This window comes from Mastigoproctus giganteus, chromosome 4, assembly GCF_048544385.1.
Source record: "Mastigoproctus giganteus isolate SK-2022 chromosome 4, ASM4854438v1, whole genome shotgun sequence".
Classification (NCBI taxonomy): domain Eukaryota; kingdom Metazoa; phylum Arthropoda; class Arachnida; order Uropygi; family Thelyphonidae; genus Mastigoproctus; species Mastigoproctus giganteus.
In genome coordinates this window covers 236743776-236765751 of record NC_143578.1, presented here as the reverse complement: position 1 = coordinate 236765751, position 21976 = coordinate 236743776, and the positions used below count along the sequence as shown (strand labels likewise).

At 32.7% G+C, this 21976-nt stretch overlaps 1 protein-coding gene across 1 annotated transcript in view; it reads left to right on the top strand.

Annotated features, from left to right (window-relative positions):
• Window positions 1–20962, top strand: part of Fkbp12 (peptidyl-prolyl cis-trans isomerase Fkbp12) — a 64178-nt gene extending 43216 nt beyond the window's left edge. Inside the window, exons 3-5 of the mRNA XM_090371231.1 lie at window positions 48–160; window positions 11041–11114; window positions 20227–20962. Of these exons, the coding sequence (XP_090227357.1) occupies window positions 48–160; window positions 11041–11114; window positions 20227–20281 (242 nt within the window). The 3' untranslated portion in view covers window positions 20282–20962. The remainder of the gene's footprint in view (window positions 1–47; window positions 161–11040; window positions 11115–20226) is intronic.
• Window positions 20963–21976: the final 1014 nt, after the last annotated feature.

The window sequence follows — 21976 nt, the reverse complement described above, 5'->3', positions numbered from 1 at the left end:
AATCTAAATATATAATTTTAAATGTTATTTAAAATTATATTCATCAGGGACTTTGGAAGATGGACAAAAATTTGATTCATCAAGGGACCGTGGCAAACCATTTAAGTTTAAAATAGGCAGAGGTGAAGTTATCAAAGGATGGGATCATGGAGTAGCACAGGTAATTCAAAATATTATCTATGAATTACCAAGTTGAGCTTATAGTTAATGTGTTTACATATATAAAGAATAATTTTTAATTATATATAAATATGATAAATACTTTCCCACAACACATGTTATTCCTGTGGTAAAGTTGTGAATCTGAAAAGGCATTTTTTTCAAGAATAGCAAAAGTTTTTTTTTTTTTTTTTTTTTTTTAACTAGTAACAGTGTTGTGAATAATGGATGTCAAATAAAAATGACTTTAACTTCAAGATAGTTCACTTTTAAAGTACATATAAATATGTTAAATACTTTCTCATATAGCATATTCCCTATGGTAAGGTTGTGAATCCAAACAAGCAAATTTTTTTCAGGAACAGCAAAAAAAACCCCACTTTTATTTAAAAATAAAACTAGTTCTAAGGCAATTTTTCTTTAACAAGTGGTTAAGTACATTCATTTTCGAACTTTACATGTAGTAATTGTGTAGAAATTGGTGCTCAAAATAGATTCGCAACTCAAACTTGAGAATGAGGGACAAGCTGAGGTAATACAAAGAAAGTGACTAAATTGATTTGTGGCTTGTCGAAAGTAATAAAATAACATTCTGGTAACTCTTAAATGATCGACACCCTCAGATATAATTCATATCTTTTATGGTAAAGCTGAGTAAACATAAGTTATCTCTTCTTTAATTTCCTGATGCATTTGTTTTTGTGTCTAGAAATTTTGAACATCAATAACTCCAAGTAATACTTCACATAGTAACATGTGAGATACCCCATCTTACAAAAAGCCATGGGATACTCATAGCTATGAACAAAACATTTATTAATATTAGCCATATAGTGCAAGGAATTCAAAGACTTTTGTCATCCAAAGAAATTAATATTAATTTCTTTCTATTCAGAGAAATTAATAGCATGCTGGTCCCTCTTCAGCTATGACTGCTTCAGTGTACTGTGGACTTTATGCCAATTTCTTATAGCAAGCTGGTTATGCTGTATTGGGCTCCTCTAATAAAGAGTACTGTGTTTGCACTTGAATTCATCCCGAAGAAGTCTTAAAAGTTAAGTAAGATATAAGTATGCACTTCTTCCTGTGTTAGAACAAATTTGTATTTTGTTTCCTATTTATAGAAAATTAAGAGAAATTTACCTCAATGTTTTGCTTTGAACACTTCAGTGCGACACTCCTCTTGAATTTAACGGAACATAAAACCTCCTCTAATGACTTCTCTCACCTAAAGGTGTACCAATGATTCGACCCATCCGGAATCATTAGTTAAGGTTCCCCAACCCAACCCCAAGACACATCAAACCACCAACACTCAACCATGAGTGTAAGAAGACGTTATGTCCAATAATAAAATCAAACGAAGAATATTTATGACATATGATAATTTAAAATTTAAATTGCTTTAAATGATAATTTAAAGCAATTTAAAATGACTTTTCTTCCTGAAGCTGATGGGCTTTTCGACTATCACAGGATAGAAGGATCGTCTTGATCATAGAATAGAAGTAATGTGAAGTGAGTGTACCGGAGTTTTAAAATATATAAAGATCATTTGATATCTTAGTGCATGGGTGAAAATGACCACGAATCAGAAATAAGATATGGACAGCGCGCACAATAATAAATTTTCGTGTAATTTAATTTCCAGAGTTTCTGCAATTAATATTTTTATGTAGTTATTTTTGGAGAAACAATGTTGTGCCACTGGGAAAAACAGATTAAATAAATGGGTTGAGTTAAAATTCGTTTAAAAAACTAAGTTAGGAACAAAAAACAAAAGTAATAAACATAAAAGCTGTCAGACAGAGGTTGTGACTGTGACCATTATTGTAAAAAATACAGAATATCATGTGCATGCCATGGTGGTCATGCATGGCGAAAATCACGTGCTACAGGTGCTTGCAACAATTAGCTGGTTGAAGTGGAGGCTTGCAGTTGTAGCTGTAATACTTGGGAATGCTCTAAGTGCAAATGTTTGCCAGCTAGGAGGATGGTTGCCTCAGTGATAGGGTTGATGCAACATCCTCTGTTCCAGTTAAAGGAACTGCTACAACACAAGATGTGGATTAATTCCAACAAGACACAGTGACGGTAGTTGCGAGATCAGTCAATCTCAACTTCGCAGTTTGGGTCAATGTTGTGCTGGGTGAACCAGAAGTGCTCAGCAATCGCTTAGTGATCCACGTCTGCCGAAGAGATGGCTTTCTTGTGCTCAGAGACCCGATTACTGAGTCTTCTTCCAGTTTTCCCAACGTAGCAGCCAGTGAAATCATGGCAGGAAATATGGTACACTAATCCACTCTGCAATGGGGGGGAAACTGGTGTCTTAACCCTCGAAACGAGGGACCGCAACTTTCTCCCTGGAAGTTGTAAACACTTAGTTATGTTGAATGCTAAGTATTTTTGCTTTGTTAAATTAAAAAGAGTGGCTTTCATTAACAGCATGATAAGCCAATTCCGACACACCTGCTCAAGACGTGCAAACTGAGAACTCATGTTGTTTCACCTTCAGATCCATGGTGCAACGTGTCGAGCCTTGATAAAGATGAATTGCAACCACTTCAAGAAACATTATATACCAATTGTTTATCTGTGTCAAAAATAAAGGATTGAACGATTGTTTAGTGCAGTATGTAATTTCCATATAGGCCTAGCCACAATTTTAAATTCTCTATCTTTAAAAAGCCTGTTGAGTTGTTTGTGTCATTGTGCAATGTATGGAATGGAAATAAAGTATTTCTTGGTGTTATTGTTATTAATTGGTGTAGTTTCTTGTAACCTATTTTTTTCTTGAGTTTTGATTTGGTTTATAATAGTAAGAGGATAACCTCCATTTGAGAATCTTTCCTATGCAGTATATACAAAACATGTTTCATTGCATGATTCTCCAATGCTTCTTTTCCAACGCTCACCAGTAGTGTCTTGTGAACCATTGCCAAATGATTTTTGTTTTGTGAGGGGTAAAATTCTAGAAGCTTCCCAAAGTGTCCAGTGTTTAGCTATTTTGAGCATTGTTCCATTCAAGGTACAATGAAATGCAGTAATATAATACAACATTGAATATTGTATTATATTACTGTATTTTATTTTTTGGTATCCTTGTAAAGGTTTTATATTATGATAAACAAAATAGCTGGTATTTTATGGCTGCAGCATTTTAAAAATATCTAAGTTATATGCCAACTTTATATAGAGCACAAACAGTGATGGTCCTTTTTGTTGATTCTCTCCACATTCTACATTCACTGGACAAAAACCAAAGGGCTGTATGTGTGCACTTTCAGTTATGGCCTATAAACAACATCATTTCTTCCATATCATTGGTTTCTCATACTCAGCATGTATTTACCTATATAACAGTATTTGTGGCACAAAAGATGTTTTTGATTTTCTTAAGTAATTTGGCTTGCCGAATTACTTTTAAAACAGATATGGTATCATTGAAAACTGTTTGAACCTTTATTGTGTGTGTGTTGAATTAAATGGATGGCCAAATTATATGAAATAGTTTTACTCATGCATAAGATATTTTTGTTAATCTCAAACAAAATAAGTAATAATCTTAGCGAGGAAATTAAGGACTGATTGCTATAATTCACAGCAGTTACTTCTCAGCAAGCAGCTCTTAAGTATAAAGAGCTGTTCACTGAGAAATACAGAGTATTTCCTGAAATATAGTCTATTTCTGGAAAAAACTATTTTATATATATATATCAGGAAAATTCACACTTTAAACAAACTCTTGTATAGTTCAGATTACCACTGTTTTTTTTTTACTCTTTTGTGAACATTTTAAGTTTTCATAATTTAATGCCGTTGCCCTTTTTTCATTCTGTTTATAGTAAGATTTATATAGCAGGTAAACTTTATAACCTTGATGACTATAATTATTTAAATTTATTCTCAATATTAGAGAGATGCCCAGCTGCACGTCCTCCATGACATTATAGTGGTTTCACCACTTGTCACATTTTGAGAGGTCTGAGTTCAATTTCCATCTATGACTGGAGTAATTTCTAAAGTCCTCTTCAAACGAGCCTAGTATAGTATATGTGTTTGATGAATGGCGGCACCTGGAACATCAGTTCAACTCTGCTATGGTGATTCAGACTGTAGAATTAGGCCAATGTGTGGGTATAGTGTTGTTTTTGTGATTGTTGTGCTATATTGTTTGGACTGCCAGCCACCAGGAAGCAGCAATCACCAGGAAAGCCACTTCCCACAAGGAGCTGGGCCTCTACAATCACTGTCCAGTGACCAGCAAGTGCTAGCAAAATCCCATATTTTGAGTGGCCCAGACCAGGAAAAAAAAGGGGGGGGGGGTTAAGGTGAGTGGACAACAAGAAAGGTAGACCTAAATAGGAAAAGTCTGTAGGTAGAAATACAAAAGAATGTGAAACCATTTCAGTTTAAATTAGGAATTCAATTTGAAGAAAAATTGATTAAATTATAATTAAATTAGATTCTTTAATTTAATAACAGAGAAACCATTTAGAGGTAGATAACCTGAAATAGTTAAACAAAAGCATCACTCAACTGTTTGGAACAAAAGGAATTATACAGAAGATTATACAAAATTATACCGATACCAAATATACGAAAGAAATTATTACATATTCAAAAAAAAAATTTTGTTTTTAACCATTAAAATTAATAAATGTCTAGTCCAACAGTTAATGTACAATCAGTTCAAGACAAAAACAGGTGTTCAACAAAATGAATTTTTCAATATAATGACATAAGTTTTGTGTTATTGTCCATAAAGCTCATAATGTTCAAGTTTATTTGATTAGAATCAAATAAACATTGAAGGTGGTAAAGAGCATGCTTTAAACAAAATCTAAAGGAAACAAAGGTGTTAGTTAAATATAAATTTAACTGCTATTTACAAAGTATGAACATATTTACAAAATGTCAACTTTCATAGAAAAAAGAATATGGAGCAAACAGTTGATAATTGTCACAGTTTATACAATTTGTGGAACCAGGCTAATAGGAACAAGTAAATTTTTGGAAACATTCTGTAAATCAAGTGAGCATGCAAATGACCCTATAGTTAGCTGATTTCAGGTGAAGGGAGTAGAGCTTTTTCCTCTGAATTGCTCCGAGTTTTTCAGCCTGCACATCATGAAACTCAGCCTTTGAATGTACACTTGTACAGACAGAATACACATGGTGCAAAATGGTCTAAGTTGCTGATGTGCTTAAAGCTGAACAGCAGCAGCAACTCCAGCTGCAATGGGTTATTACCATTTAACCATTATATAAAATAGTTAATACTATAGTGCTAATTAGCGCATATAATTTATTCCTCTTGTTAATCTTTTTTAACAGCAGTTCAGATTTTCTACTTAGATTATTTGACCCCCTCTGCACATATCTATCTTCATAATAGAGATAAAGAAGGCCTTCATAGCCAAGTGGTCAGGAGTGGGAGTGCAATAGCACATGCTCTTTGAGTAGACTGGGGTTCGGTTCAAGCCTCTGACTGCTAAATATGGTTGCTCTGCCAACTTGCAATGGACAGCATGGAAGATTATGCCATTTCCCTCATGGCTTGTTGAGGAGGCCTTCATCTTGCAATAGATTGACAATGGCTGCAGGTTTATTTTATTTTATTATTAATAGAGATATAATCAGTATTCCAGGTGTAAGATATATCACATGATAACCAGTAAAGGTGTAATGTTTGTATTGAGTCATTCCATTCATGTAAATTCATAATCATAATCTTTTCTTGTTTTCAAGTTTTAATTTTGCCACAAAGCATTAAAGCACCACAGTCAAGTGCTTTAATGCCACAAAGGTAAAGATTGTTATACAACTGTCTTTATTTTTTAGTAAGTTTTTTTGGCACCTTTTTATTGGATTATGTGTCATTGAACTTCATGCGAAAAAACATTGCATTATATGAGGTGCTACCCAAATGTTCCTGAAATTTGAATGTTGTACGGGAACTATGTCTAATGCGGACTTGTGGTGCTAGGTAACACTACATGCATTCTTTATGAATCAGCGTGCCACGTGGCGTCGGGCTAGATAGAATCATTGAATATTTATGTGCAGTTCTTTGGTTGTGTGTTTCGCATAGTTTGCAATTGTTGCAATGGCTGATGTGAGAGAGCAACATGCTTGCATCAAGTTTCGTTTCCTTCTTAATGATACAGAAGATCCTAATGGTACAGCAGAAGAAACCCATAGGAAGTTGAAACAAGCTTTTGGTGTCAATGCTTTAAGCCAGATGCAGACCTACTACTGATTTAACTGTTTTGAAAACGGTCAAATGTCGGTTGATGATGATGATCACTCTGGGCATTCATCATTGAGCATGACATTTGTGGCATTGTAGAAGTATTTTTTTTTTTTATGAAAATCCCAAACCCGAAAGGTATCAAAACCTATAGTACTTAGTACTGTGCATTTGTTGAAGGAGAAGTATGGGGGGGGAGGGGGATGCCGGAAACTTTGCTATAGAGACTAAACATGGGTTTCACCACTTCAAGCCTCCAATAAGCAATTTGTACGGCATGTGTCAGCGGATTTTGTCAGATGAGTTGAACATGAGAAGGATTGTGGCCAAGTTTGTGCCACAGTCACTGAGTGAAGACCAAAAGCAGCATCGCATGGAAGTTAGCAGAGATCTTCAAGAATGTGCCAGGAGTGATCAAAACTTCCTTTCTATGGTTGTCACTGGACGAGAGTTAGATATATGGGTATAACCCAAAAACCAAGCAGCAATCATCCCAGCGGAAGAGCACATCTTTGCCACGACTGAAGAAAGCTTGACAAGTGAGGAGCAATGTGTGAACTCCATGCTGATCTGTTTTTTGGAGATTGATGGGATTATCTATAAGGAATTCGTCTCTCCTGGCTAGACTGTCAACGAAAGTTCTCCTGCGACATCCTCAGGCAGTTAATGGAAGCCATAAGGAGGAAACATCCAGAGAAGTGGCACACAAAGAACTGGGTCCTTCATCATGATAATGCACAGTCCCACACATCTCTTGCAGTTTTTGTGGTGCAGTTTTTGGCATCCAGCAACATGACAGCATCCCCTACCTCCCCTTATTCGTCAGACTTAGCCCTCTGCAACTTCTTCCTCTTCCCAAGAATGAAAATCAAGCTGAAGGGTCGAAGATTTGACATGTAGAAGATATCCAAACCGAATCGCAGGTGGTGCTGAATGCTATGACGAAGAAGGATTTTCAGGACGTATTCAAATCATGGGAGAAGTGTTGGGATCAGTGTTTACACTCCCAAGGGGACTACTTCAAAGGTGATGGTGGCAAATAAGACCCAGGGCGAGTCTAATTTATTTTATAAATACATTTCGAGAACTTTTGGGTAGCATCTCATAATGTAAAAATTTTTAATTTTTACAAAATTATTTTATATTTTGCCCCCTCCATGTTTAGTCTGCTGAAATGATCCAGTAAGCAGATTGAAATTTAATAAAAATAAAAGGTTGGTGGTTTTGTTTTTGGGATTCCTTGGCACATGGTTCAGCCATTAGAACAACAATGGTATACTTGGTTTGTATGGTACTAGATTTGGTTTTTATTTTTTTTAAAATCATGTTTATACAAGTGTATTTTATGGGCAAGGTTTATATTGTGTTGGCAAAAAAAAAAAAAAAAAAACCCTAATATATTGGAGAACCCTACTGCTTCTGTCTGAGAGTGGCTAAAATTAAAAGAAGCAGTGAGTGAATACAAAGTATACTGGTGAAGAAAAGTTACCACTCTGTGAACTTTTTTTTTTTTTTTTTTTAATTTAATGTTGTCATGTTTTAGTAAAGTAAGAATAATTAATTTTGTAATTCTTATTCTTTTAAGTTTCTCTGTCTAGTTTGATTTGGTATTTTTGTATCTGTTATTAAAATTTCTTTTACATTAAATTAACTTTTGCTTATATCCAGGAAGAAAAAAAAAAATAAAATAATTGTTTTAACCATGCAGTTAGACTGTTTTATGTTGAACCCTTTTGTGACTATGCATAATGTTTTTCACATGTGAGCTCTGTAATTCATACATATATATACATTTTTCATTAATTTGTTATCTATGATTTATTCCAAGGTCGTCTTCTGTGAATTTCAGCTTTCCAGAGCTTTCCTTCTGTGAATTTCAGAGTTACAAATAACAAAACTAATACTGCTATGAGTTGTCCTAGTATGAGTTGTGTGACTAGTATGAGTTGTGCCCACAGAGAAAACTTAAAGAGAATTGAAGTTTGTCCTTTCCACACTTGTTTGTTATCACTGATATTGACAGTAAGGGATCCCACTGCCCATATGAATGTGATAACTGGGCCAACATGGCTTCAGTTCTTTTGAAGTTTTCTCCACATCACACCACATATTAATAATTAGCAGTATTAGTGTTTTTATCTGTAACTCAGACATTCAGAAGAAACCTGAAATTCACAGAAGATGGAATAAATCACAGGTAGAAAATTATTGCAATTTCCAACTTGGGTTCTAAGCCTTTTGGTTCAACTTTTAATATACATTTTTTTCATGTATGGGCTCTGTGGAGAATGTATGTATGAATACTATATCCATTTCAAAGTCATTTTGGATAATGTGCCCATTAAGCAAGAAGTTTCTAGAAATCTTAAAACTATTTTGCCCTATTGTAAGACACAGTTTATATATAACATATAGCAGTAAAAAAATAGCTTTGAAAACTGGAATAAATTCTTGCCAGTGTCAGTTGTTCAATTTAGGCATAAAAAAAAAAGGTTAACTGCAGCCAGTATCAATCCACTGCAGGATGGAAGCCTCCTCAATGATTCAAGTTGAGTGAAATGGACCATAATCTGCCATGCTGGTCCAGTGCAGGTTGGCAGATCGACCATATTTAGCAGTCGGACTTGAACCCCGGTCTACTCAAAGAGCATGTGCTACTGCACTCTCACTTCTGATCGCTCAGCTACAGAGGCCTTAGGAGGAATTTAAGCATACAAAAGCCAAAATTGAATCAATACTTGGAAATTCTGATCTGTTAGTAAATAGATGTATTCATGTGATTCAGCAAGCTTAGTTTTTTTTTTTTTTTTTTTAAATTTTGATTTGATCTTTGTCAGTACTTTCACTGTAATTTTAGACAATCAAGTCAAAATAAGTAAATTAATATTTAAAATTTTATGTATATAATGTTAATTTTTTTTAAATAAACAATGTGTACATATTTTTAAAGTGGTTTGGATTTTTTGTTTTAATTTTTTAAAGTAATTTTATTTTAACGTGAGGCTTTGACTTGCATATGTTACATATTAGCTTGCAATTTTGCATTTCTTTTCTGAAGTCAAAGGAATGAATTTAATAATCACTCTGTATCTTATAATCACCTTAAAAAGCAGCCATTACATATCATCATGAATTGCAATGGTTACAAACTTTTAACAAGTATGAAATATGTTTGCATGATAATTTAAAGTAATACAGTGGCTATATAATTCAAACTTCCTTATTAATTTAAATTATAAAATTGAAATTTAATTTAGCATGTACAATATTCTTTGGTATATTTACGAGAAGTTTGCTAGGAAGCCATTTTAAATGCAGCATTCAGAAATGTTCTCATCTAATGCCATATATCCTCAGCAAAATAGATGTGGTGTCAATCATGATGTGTTTGAGAGCAAGTGCTCTGAATATATAATTTGATATATTGTTTTCTGTTACCAGTTTTTATTTTTTATTAGCTTGTGTATAAATCTGCAAGTAAACCTCTTGCTGATTAGATTTACTAAAGCTGTGCACATGATATTGCCAGTTTTTCTGTCATTATTTCTTTATTTATAAAAGTAAATTTTTTATTTTATTCAAATTTCTGCATATTGAATTTAATTTAATTAACTTCCACCTTTGGCATGTTCTTTAAATATAAAGTAAAAAAAAAAAAAAAAAAAATCAATAGTAGATAATGATTATTTTATTTTATTTCCAGTTATTTTATTTACATATAAACTTTAATAAAATGTAAAAATAAAATAAAATGAATACTATGCTGTTGGAGAAATTTTCTAAATAATTTAGAAAATAGAGTCCAAATTAAAAGAAATTCAACTGCACCCCCTGTGACAACTGTGCCCCATCTTGTCAGTGGACCACGAGGCCATAATAGTCAGGCAACCACTGCATTTTGAGTGCTAAACAAATCTGTGCCACGACAGAATGATACTAGGATCAACTGCCGATGCAAGAGATTTGCATAATGGTGGTCCATATGCAGTGTTGAAATAATAGGGGACTGAAAAAGATATACTCACATGGAAAAACCACACTACTGAACAGACAAAGCAACCACTAAACTTATATATATGGAAATAAATAGTTTCTATTCATTTCAATATTATGGTATGTTCTACTATTTTTTTTTTTTGTTTTATTTTTACTTATGTCTGTATTGTTGGCAGTATACATTTACATATAAAATAAATAAATAATTTTCTAAAAATAATTTAAAAATAATTTTCTAAATTATTTAGAATGTTTCTCCAGCAGTACTCTATTCTTCATTTTATGGATTAAATTTCAACTTCACTCTCTGGTTTACCACACTACTGGCATACTTTTCATTTTATTTTTACGTTTTATTAAAGTTTTATAACACATGCAACGTGTTATGGTTTTTGCATAACTGCTGCGACTGATGTCTGCTCTACTATATCTTTTATTTTCATTTAATTTTGCACTTATTTTCGCTGTCTAATATTTGATTCATTTGGATTTAATTTGAATTATATATATACATATATTAGAATGATGAAGTAGTTAAGAAAAATAGTAAAAAATTCTACTGGCATTAGTTTTGATTTAATATTTAATCAGTTATATATATATTTGATTTATTTTTTATTTTTTTGTTACAGATGAGTGTTGGTCAGAGAGCAAAGTTGATCTGTTCGCCAGATTATGCCTATGGAGCAATTGGACATCCAGGAATATATCCTTTTTATTTAAGTTCAGTCAACTTTCATAAGATGTTAGTCTAAGCTAGTGTTTCTTAAATGGCATGCCACAAATACAGCTCAGGTGCATTATGATTAATATTCTCTTTAAGTATTGTTTTATAACTGATGGTACTTCAGGACATAGTGGGTGTGTATAGATGTTCATGGTATATGCGAATGAGTTCAAGGAATATCATCACATTAGTTTTTCCACCATACTCCGATATTGCCATTTTGTGTTCCTTAAAATATGTGAGTAAACAGGCTTTAGTAAGCATAATACGTCCTTTGACACTGTTACTTATTTATATACATCATATGTCATATAATATATAGCAGTGCAGTTGAAGAAAATTGTAGAAAGGTATTTGTTAAATACTTAGGGATTACCTATTTTTTAATAATAATTATCTTTAGTAAAATAACAATTTTAATAATCTTCGATAACTAAAATTTTACAAAAAAACTGTCTTAGGGCTATACTAGACAAGTGCTTGAAGTTCGGCATCCGTGATGCCTTCTAATGCCAAGTTTTACAGGAAGCATAGAGTAAAGGCATGCAAACTAGACGAGCACTTCGAACGCCATGTTGGACAATGTAAGCTGATGTAAAACTTCTGGCATAGCCTGAGGAGACATTTTCCCCGTGCATAGGGTTGTTGGCCTTAATTGGTTTGTTTATTATACTTTGGGGAAAACTATGCATAGCTGTGAACTGACACAGAGGAGTTTATTTGTGAGGTGGAAAGGAGGCTTCCCTTGTACAATACGTCATTAAAAGACTACTTCAGCAAAGAAATAAAGGCAGAGTTTTGTATTGAAATTGGAAAAGAAATGTTTCCGAACTGGGATGAACTATGTAATGATGAGAAGAATCAAAGCCCAGTTCTGAATCTTATATTTATGTAAATATTACTTCTATTTTAGTACTGTTTCATTAGTTAACAAAATACAAGTTTGTTCACTTGCAGAGACAATTTATTGGTAGATTCTGGGTTATCTGTATACAGAATCACGAATGTACATAATTTAGGTTAATAAAGAACCTTATTAAATAAGATGAAAACAGTAATCAGAAAACTGCTGACAAATATCCATTTGTTATATCCATTCGCCATTTGAAATGATGATTCGTGCGGTCTCTTGTCTTCTTCCAAAACGAATTTTGAAAACCTTTCATTTCAAACATAACTTCAGTGTCTTTCTTTTTTGAAAGGTATTGTGAAAGCAATGAAAACACGCAGTAAGCCACAAAGTACAGAGTCGTTGCCAGCATGATACAGGGGGGGAAAAAATAATGCATGCGACTGTTTCTTGGCATAAAAAAACATGACTGAAAGAATTGCAATGGATTGTTTTTGAAAAACGAAAAGATCATACTTGCTTTCTTCAAGTGTATTGCATCTACTAACACAATCAAGGAAATTCATCTATTGGGAGCCACACTGGAAATGGAAAAACTGGTGTAAAACCTTGTGTTCCTTAAAATATGTGAGTAAACAGGTAGTAAGCATAATACATCCTTTGACACTGTTACTTATTTATATATATTATATGCCATGTAATATATAGCAGTGCACTAACACTGTAATGCACATTTGATTTAAAAAATAAAAGTTTTCTTTATTGTAATTGTTTTTAGGGATCAATATCGGTACAGCACCTTTTCTGTATGTGTATTTGATCTAATGAAATTTCAAGAAAATATTTCTATTGATAGCTGCGTTACAAACTTCAAAAAGTGGTGTCTTCTCATGAACATTTGTAAAATCAAACAACACTAATTCTTTATTGTTCGAAAAGTACTCCGTTACAGTGTGGGTAGTGGAGAATGTTTTCTGCTTCAAATGGATGGAAAGTACTTGCCAATATCTATCTGGAAATAGTGTCAAGTGGTGGGAAGAGAGTAACATAGGCATTTTATTCTGAGAAGTCCCATGCAGTAAAATCAAACAAGAAGTCACCCTTTATGTTATCGAAAGGAATTCTGTAAGACAAGAGTCTTACAAATACTTTAATCTTCGAATAAGAATAGTGGGTAGAAATACAATAATTTTACAAACAAAGAAGAGAACATTTCAGAAATATTTCAATTAGTGGGAGTTGGCCAGTCGGTACAGTGCATAAAGCATAGTTGCAAACATCGGTATTGATTTCTGCATCAAGGTATCAAATTTTGAGGGGTTTTTTTTTTTTTTTTTTTTTCACTAATTAACATTAGAAGTTCATCAAAACTCTATCGACATTCTGTAAAATAAAAAAATAAAAATTCTTGGGAGACTTCCTGTGTGTTTCGAACATAACATAAAACTTTTTTTTTTAACCTATTTGAATTTGCTGGATGAATCCACAATCATTGTTTTCTTTCTACTTGCAATCAACACTATACATAAATGTGCAATACATCCAACTTAAACAACATCCATCTTGAAACTGGGAATAGAAAAAGTGAGTCGCTGGTGATATCCATTGAAATGTTAGGAGCACCCTGTCTAGTTTGAAACGATCTGACATTAGGAGTGCTACGTGTAGTTTGCTGTTTTGGAGGCGTTTGTGACGCCAGCTTATGCTCGTGCTTCAAGCACTCATTTAGTATAGCCCTTAATCAATTTTATATGTTTTAATATAGAAATTCACAGTTTTTAATGCATACATATACAAGCTCAACTTTAGTTTGTTGTCCATTGCTTTAATTATTTAATCATGTTTTGAGATTTTCAGTAACACACTAGTAATGAACAAAAAATAAAGCTAACCATATATTTTGATATATGGTTAGTTTTTTTTTTTTTTTTTTTTGCAAACTAAACCTAAAATAAAATATGTGGTCTTACAAGGGAAGCACACAATTCTGTTATCTCCAATTATTCTTTGTTAGGGTGAAAATTTTTTTATATTTAACAAAATTATTATACAGGAAGTTGCATCCTGTTGAAACATAATTTCTACAAGTGTCATCTGTAATTTGAAGTATCAAAAAGGTTTTGCAGTATATCAAAGTACACTTTTATTTCCTTTTTTTTTTCTCTCTTTCAGTAAAACAGAATGGATCATAAGCTTTTGGAATTAAGTATACAAAATGTATTGACTTTGAGCTGTTTTTAACTATTTTGTACGCTTTTTCAGTATTGATATTTTGAAATGTGGTTACGTTCTAATTTGAATACAAATTACACTCTCAACAGTTATTTAATATTGATTAATTTGAAACTTTGTTGCTTGGACAAAACTTACTTTAGATGTCTTGCCCTTCCCTTGCTGCATGCATATCCTAGAATAGCAAGCCTTTGCTCATACCAACGAATAAACATAGGTGTTTATTCATTGGGTTTTTTTTTTTTGTGTTGGCAAAAATGATCAAACAACAGTGAAAAGAAAACAATGAAACATTTTAGTATGGTCATGAAGTGGAAGGATTACAGAGGCTCTTGCAGCATAATAAAAAAAATAAATAAATAAAAAATGCACACAATGTTTTTCCTCTTCCTGTAATTACTTATCTAGCAGGTCTTTTAATTGTAAAATTTTACTGGCTTGTAAAAAATTTTAGAAGAATTTTTTACAAGCCAGTCTAAACCTCTTCTGCCATAATTTTGATTTGAAAATTTTGCCCTTATTCATTTTACTTTCTGCTATTGGAGCCTTATAGACCTTGATTAGGGCCCCTCTAAAGTGCCTAGTTGCAAAGCTCTGCAACCCGTATATTTGAAATCTTTTTTTTCATACAGATGACGTTTTGCTTATCTTGCCAAGCTGGTTTCTCTTTTTGGACCTTTTCAGGATGCTTGAGGTCTTTTATTAGATGCTGTCTCCATACATGGATGCAGTATTCAGAGTGCAGTCTTACAATTGCCTTGTACAGTGGGATTATGACCTCCCTGTCTCTACAAGCAAATGTTTGATAAATCATTTATGGGACACTATGGAACTCCCTTGACACCTCTCTGACTCAACAGAGAACTCTACATCCATCCATGCTATAATCCCCAAGTTCCTTTCTTTATCTACTTTTTTTAAAATTTAAACTGCCAAGTGCATAAGTTATTTTGAGGTTGCTATTTCCTAAGTGTAACACTGCATTTTCATGCATTAAAACATCCCTAAGCCTGTCTGAGTAACCATGAAGTTCTGCTTGGCACTGATCATTACCTACTCTCCTGACCTTTACATCATCCCTGTATCCCGTCGTCGATGTTATGTTAGCCCAATCTGAAGAGTAACCATTAATCACAACCTCTCTACCTCCTGCTCTGTAACTACCATGTGGATCACAGGAAAGATACATATGAGGATCTTTCCTGCGATCTCAACATTTTTAGCTTATATAGTATCTTTGCATGCTTTGCTGAAATCCAAGTAAACAATGTCAAAATTATTTCTTACATCCAGGCTCATAAACAACTCTCAAAATTGTTAACTGGTTAGTTAGCTATTTTGACTGGGAGGAGCTGATAGCTGTAATGGATTGTTTGTAAAATTTTGAAGATTTTTTTAATGTTTACTGCATGCCACTGTTAGTCCACTTCTGGCAGTGTCATGGATATCCTGACCCAGACAATTGCTACCGATTGTACAGAAGAAGAGAGCAAGACAAGAGGATGGGAGACCTGCTTCCTGAACCTCAGCATTTTGCCCGTAAAAAATGCTTTCACAATGATTGTTGTATTTGAGTTACTACTGAAATGTAAGGATGTTGATGAGCATATTGGAAGCACTAGGAAGGCAAACTTAATAAGACCATGAAAAAAGCAGGGTAAAATAGCTAGTTTCTTCAAACAAAAAAACCCAGTTTTATTTTGTTGTAAATATCCATCCTCATTCCCATTTTGATTCTAAAACTTGGGCAATAAATAAAGTGAATTTTTTGTTACCTGTTTTATATATATATATTACTTAACCAATATCACCATGCATAAAATTACTATTCAAATACATCTTATATAATGTTTTCCATAGTTTTCTGATATGTTGCATTTTGATATATTTATTATATATATCATATTATGTTTAGTATTATTATTGGCAAAATAATGCATGGAAGCAAGCTTATACAGCATATGCAAAAAAAAAAAAAAAAAAAAAAAAGTTCATTTTCCCATTCCTTCTAATAATTTATTCAAACCATTGTAAAAAGTATTTAAACTTACTACTTCTACACTAGGTGTAAGTTTATTCTCTAGTCAAAGGTAAATTTTTATTCATCATTTTTAACTATTTACAGCATTGTTTATTATCATTAATTACAGTATTATTATACATAGTGGTCCATAAGTAAGGAAACATTTTTAAATGTGTAAATAAAACCACTTTTAAACATATATTAATGCTGGCACAATAGAAAGGACATACATAAATTTAAAAAATTTATTATGGCCTTTACAAAATTGTAGCCTTTTGGCCACAGAGCAACATACAGTTCCCCAAAAATATTCTCAAATTCTCTAATTATTGACTGCTGAACCTTCAATAAAGATCTATGCTTATTACTAAATACTTTATCCTTTAAAAATCCCCACAAAAATCCAGGCAGCATGGGTGGCCATTCGATGGAAACTTGTTGTTCAATCCATTGACCTGGCGATTTTTTTTGTCTAAGAAGTCACAGAAAATTTTTCCATAGTGAGCTACTGCTCCATCCTGTTCAAAAAAGCAACATTTAAAATTGATTTTGGACTGCATTAATGGAATTATTTTGTCTCTTATCAGTCTCAGGGTCACTTTCTCCTGTTATGCATCCCTTGAAAAAAAAAAAAAAAAAAAAAAAAAACAACACAAAGAAAGAGGGATGAGTCTGAGCTCTCCTCTCAAAATTCTAGCCCAGATTTTCAACCAGAAGCATTTAAATCCTTGTTAAAGAATAAATGGCGATTGTTAAAAGAGTAATCAACACAGTTATGATGATTAACAGTTCCATTAAGCTTAAATGTGATTTCTCCAGTCTACTGTCAACAATGTCTGGGGTTTGTAACACTCATGGCCAAAAACTTTGACAAAATTCTCATTTTCTAGCTTTAAACTTAACCCTTGTAGATAAATGGCATGATAAATCTTGTATTTAAGTTCCTTTATGATTATATTTTAGCTTGCTTTAAGTTCCAAATTGGCAGACTTCTTTGAGATATAAGATGATCTACCAGGTTTTGATAGATTGTGTATTGTCCCCACTTCATTAGACTTCTTCACAATTTGCTTTGTTTTTTATTATTGGTGATTTATGTCCAAACAACTTAAACTTTCATGGAACTTTATAATTTCGCTCCTCTTCATTTTAACACTCATAGTACTTTTCCTGTATTCAAATAAAAAAATAAAATAAATTTAAATAAAAAATATATATATAAAACTGTTTTACAAATAACACACACACACACACACACACACACACATATATATATATATATATATATATATATATATAACCAATAATAAATATAAAATTAAAATCAAATTAAAACATATGCCAGTAGTATGGCAAAACTGTAGAGCAAAAATTTAACATAAAAATTAAATCAAATATAAGTAAAGGTAACAAAACCTGTAGCCAAAAGCCTCCAAATAATTTAGAAATTCAATTAATAGTAAATCCATATTAAAATTTAAAATATAAGGCCAATTATATAGAAATTTAGTGGAACCCCACAAGTTAAGTTTCGAAAGACTTGAAATATCACCAAAACGGGACTAAACGAACTACTAAAATAAAACAAAGTAACAAAATAATAGATTAACCATTATACCCCATATCAACGGAGGACCGCGAGGCCAATAATGGTCATGGAATTGCTACATTTCATTCGCTAGACAAATCATCGCGTAGGCGCCTCCGTAGCCAAGTGGGAAGGAGCAGCAGTGCGTAGCACACACACTTCTTGATTAGACCGGGGTTCGAGCCCATTACCACCAAATACGGAGGATGCAGAAAGGTCAGGATATGACCATATTGCTCCAGGATATGACCACCGCATATCCTGGAGCAATATGGCCTTAGTTGCTAATGCTCCTAAAAAACCAAATAACAAACAACAACAAACAAATCGTCGTAAAGGCGAACCGATCGAAGGACCAAATCACCTCTCCATCCTCCGATCGAACCACAAATGCAGAGGATTTGCATAGCGGTGGTCCTTATGCAGTGAGAAATAAACTATAGAACAGACCAGCACTCCAGAGCAGAGCCGCACCACCGACACAATGTAAGCTTAACCAGCTTATATTGACAGAAAAAGGAAATTAAAAATATAGATGGCGGTATAGGTGCAGCTTTAGCTCGTCAAACCCACTACCACCTTATTTACATATGTTCGAATAATGACAAATAATAAAGTGAAATAAATAAGAAAATAAATATAAAGCTATCATTAGAGGCAGCAAAAATACACATTCTCCACATGATGCCCGATAATAAATAACTGATAATAAATATAAAATTAAAATCAATCAATAAAATAATGGTCAGTCTTATTATTTTGTTACTTTGTTTTATTTTAGTCCCGTTTTGGTGATATTTCACGTCTCTCGTAACTGGTACCTTACTTGGGGGGGGATGCTAAATTTCTTTATAATTGGCCTTATATTTTAAATTTTAATATGGATTTACCAGTAATTAGATTTAATTGAATTTCTAAATTATTTGGAGGCTTTCGGCTACAGGTTCTGTCTTTACTTTCTCCCTCCCTGTTGATTTAATTTTTATGTTAAATTTTTGCTCTACAGTTTTGCCATACTACTGGCATATGTTTTAATTTGATTTTAATTGTATATTTATTATCAGTTATGTAATGGCCATCATGTGGAGGATGTGTATTTTTGATGCCTCTAATGATAGCTTTATATTTATTTTCTTATTTATTTCATTTTATTTTTTATGTCATTATTCACACACACACACACACACACACACACACACACACACACACACAGGTAGTCCTCGGTTTACATTGGGGTTAGGTTCCTTGGGGGACATGTGCAAATGGAGCCCTTTATATAATGTAGTCAATCAGAAATCACAGGGTTAGGTTCCGGGTACCAAAAATATTATCTACCACTTTGCATCGATTGTTTTATTTTATTAGAATTCTTCATAGTTGTAGTAATAGTCGATGGAGGCATATTCATAGTCCTACATACATTAGGGCAGCTTTCACCAGATTCCATTCTCTGAATATTGCACTAGGATTCAATGAACTTCTTTTACCAGACACGACGCCTCTTTATTCTATTAAATTAAAAACTTTATAAAGCAATTGGCAAAAACTGCACATGGATATTATTATTATTTAATTTATTAATAGCACAATTAATAAAAAATGTTAGCTAATAAATTTCCAACATGTGCAAATAGCGTAAACAACAACCAACTGAATGCTTCACTGCGTGGGCCTTTACCACCAGCATCCACAAGTGGCTACTTTGAGGGTGGGAATCTTTCTCGTCTCTGATAAGAAGTGCTAATTGCTGATTGGCTCAGATTGTCCTAAATCAGCAATGCATGAACAGTGCATGATACATAGCACAGTATGATAAATTTTGTCTGACGATTTTAAACTTTCAATTTATAAAAAATAAATAAATAAAATAAAAATAGCGTTGTGGTTAGTGATCGATGCTATTGTGAATTGGACCAGTGAGGGCTACCTGTATATACATTATTCAGAATAACTTATTAGTTAACTAATTTCATTCATTTTTATCCTTGCAACAAATGCATAATTATGTACAGTATGTTGGTGAAATTTTATAAGTTATTTGTATAATTCAAATTCACTGAATTCAGAGGTAATAAATTAAGGTCCCTTAAGATTTGGATAATGATTTTTTTCTGTATAATATTTTTAGTTTCTAAATTAATCTAATCTTCCATTTTAATAAATTTGGCTAGATTGCAGAGAAGTATTTTATCATTGCTGATAACCTCTTTCAAGAAATTAAAGCATCTTGATTTAATTAAAAAAAAAAAAAAAAAAAAAATGCATTAGATAAAATTGCTGTTCTTTTCATTTAATGATGTGTTTAAAATATATGAAGAGCATTAATGTGTGCGTGTTTAGTTTTCCTATAAGATGTTTGTTTTAGTTGTTTTGAAATTTTTTCTCTTAACTGACATACTATCCCTCCTAATGCAACTCTAACGTTTGATGTCGAACTCCTGAAGCTTGAATAGTCACATTTTCATTATTTCTTCATCAGCGTAGAGAGGGCTATGCAAAGCCCTCATGGGAAGTCATCCTGGGCTGTAGCTGCTGTACCCTACTCTCCTATTGATTTTCAACAGAACTACCTTGTTGGAGCTGATCCTTGTGAAATAAAGCTTGCCCCTCTGATGGACTGTCAACCTCCCCTGAATTTAAAAGGACATGATATAAAGATTACCCAACTGGAACAGCTCTAATAGTAGACAGTGATATGCAATACACATGCTTTTTCCTTCCCTCTGAAAGCTTTTACTGTGTTTCACGATCTGTTTCTTAACTGTGGAATCAATTCCTAGTTGACATTAAACCTTAAAGCTCTTTACAAGACTTTTTTGTTAAAATTTGTTGTGTGTTAGTTTTCTTTGTATTTTTTAAGCATGTGTAGGCTTCATTGACAATTAGGGTGAACTTCTAAATATTATGTAGCCATGAATCTACTTTAAAGAGAAAAAAAAAAGGTTGGAAGAAATGGAAGTAGCACTGAAAAGAGTTTGGATGGACAGAGCACTGTGACAAGCTGATATTGTCAGACATTGTAATTTATCATCTATATTTGTACCTGCAACAGACACCTGTGGCCTCTAAACATATGCATTCTAGCAGGGTAAACCAACAACAATTTTATGTATTAAAAAAAAGAAAAACAAAAAGGGGGTCATTGAAATCACCATTTCTAGTATACGACTTGAATAATGGAATGAATGCTAGAACTTGTGATATTGTTATTTGTGATCTTTTTGAGATTAAAGGCTTGTAACTCCTTAAATTCTTGAAATAATTTTTGTCTTTACCTCTATGCAGTGTCATTTATATCTAGGTATATTGATATTTCTTAGTAATGATTCTGTTTATGTTCCACTCAGTACCTTTGTATATATCATTAGGTGATTTTAGTGCTGTGACCAACCATATCAGTGCTAACCTTTATTTTTAATTTGTATTTAAGGTATACATTATGTGCAATGTTTGTGTTAATATTGCAAATAAATATGCATTCTCTCTTTCCCTGATGCCTTGATACTAGGAGGCCATATTTAATTTTTCACTTAAAAATATTGGTTTTGAAATTAACTCTAAGGTTCTTAATTATTGTTTAATTAACTACATGCAGATATTAAGAAAAATATTTAAAATGAATATAGCAATTAGGTTACTTAAAAGAACAATATATTAATAAGAATATGGTGGTGGTAGTGCTTAGTTGAGTACTTACCTCATTATCATTCTGAAAAGTATAACTTTGTTTTCAGGAATAGGCTACTTTAAAAATAAATTATACGGAGAAATTTGCATATGTGGTATTTAAGACAGCAGAATGTTAACTGGATTTTTAGTATTCAAATAAATTAATTATGGAATGCCTATTCTCTCTTGAATATTTCAACAGATGCATAATTTTTTTTAATGTAATGACATTTTGAAAACATTAACCCATCAGCAAGTTCATGAGGTAATGGTGGATCCCTGTCCCCCAACCTTTAGGAAAAAATCATCAAGCAGTGGAAGTGTATGCTATGCCACCACTCCATGTGTTCATTTACATAACATTTCTTCTAAAAAAAAAAAAATCAGTTTTGTGTTCTAATTGATTTATGATCTGTAAAAATAGACCTGTTTATAGAAGGCATTTCTATACACAGGCCCACTTTATTAATCAGTGATAT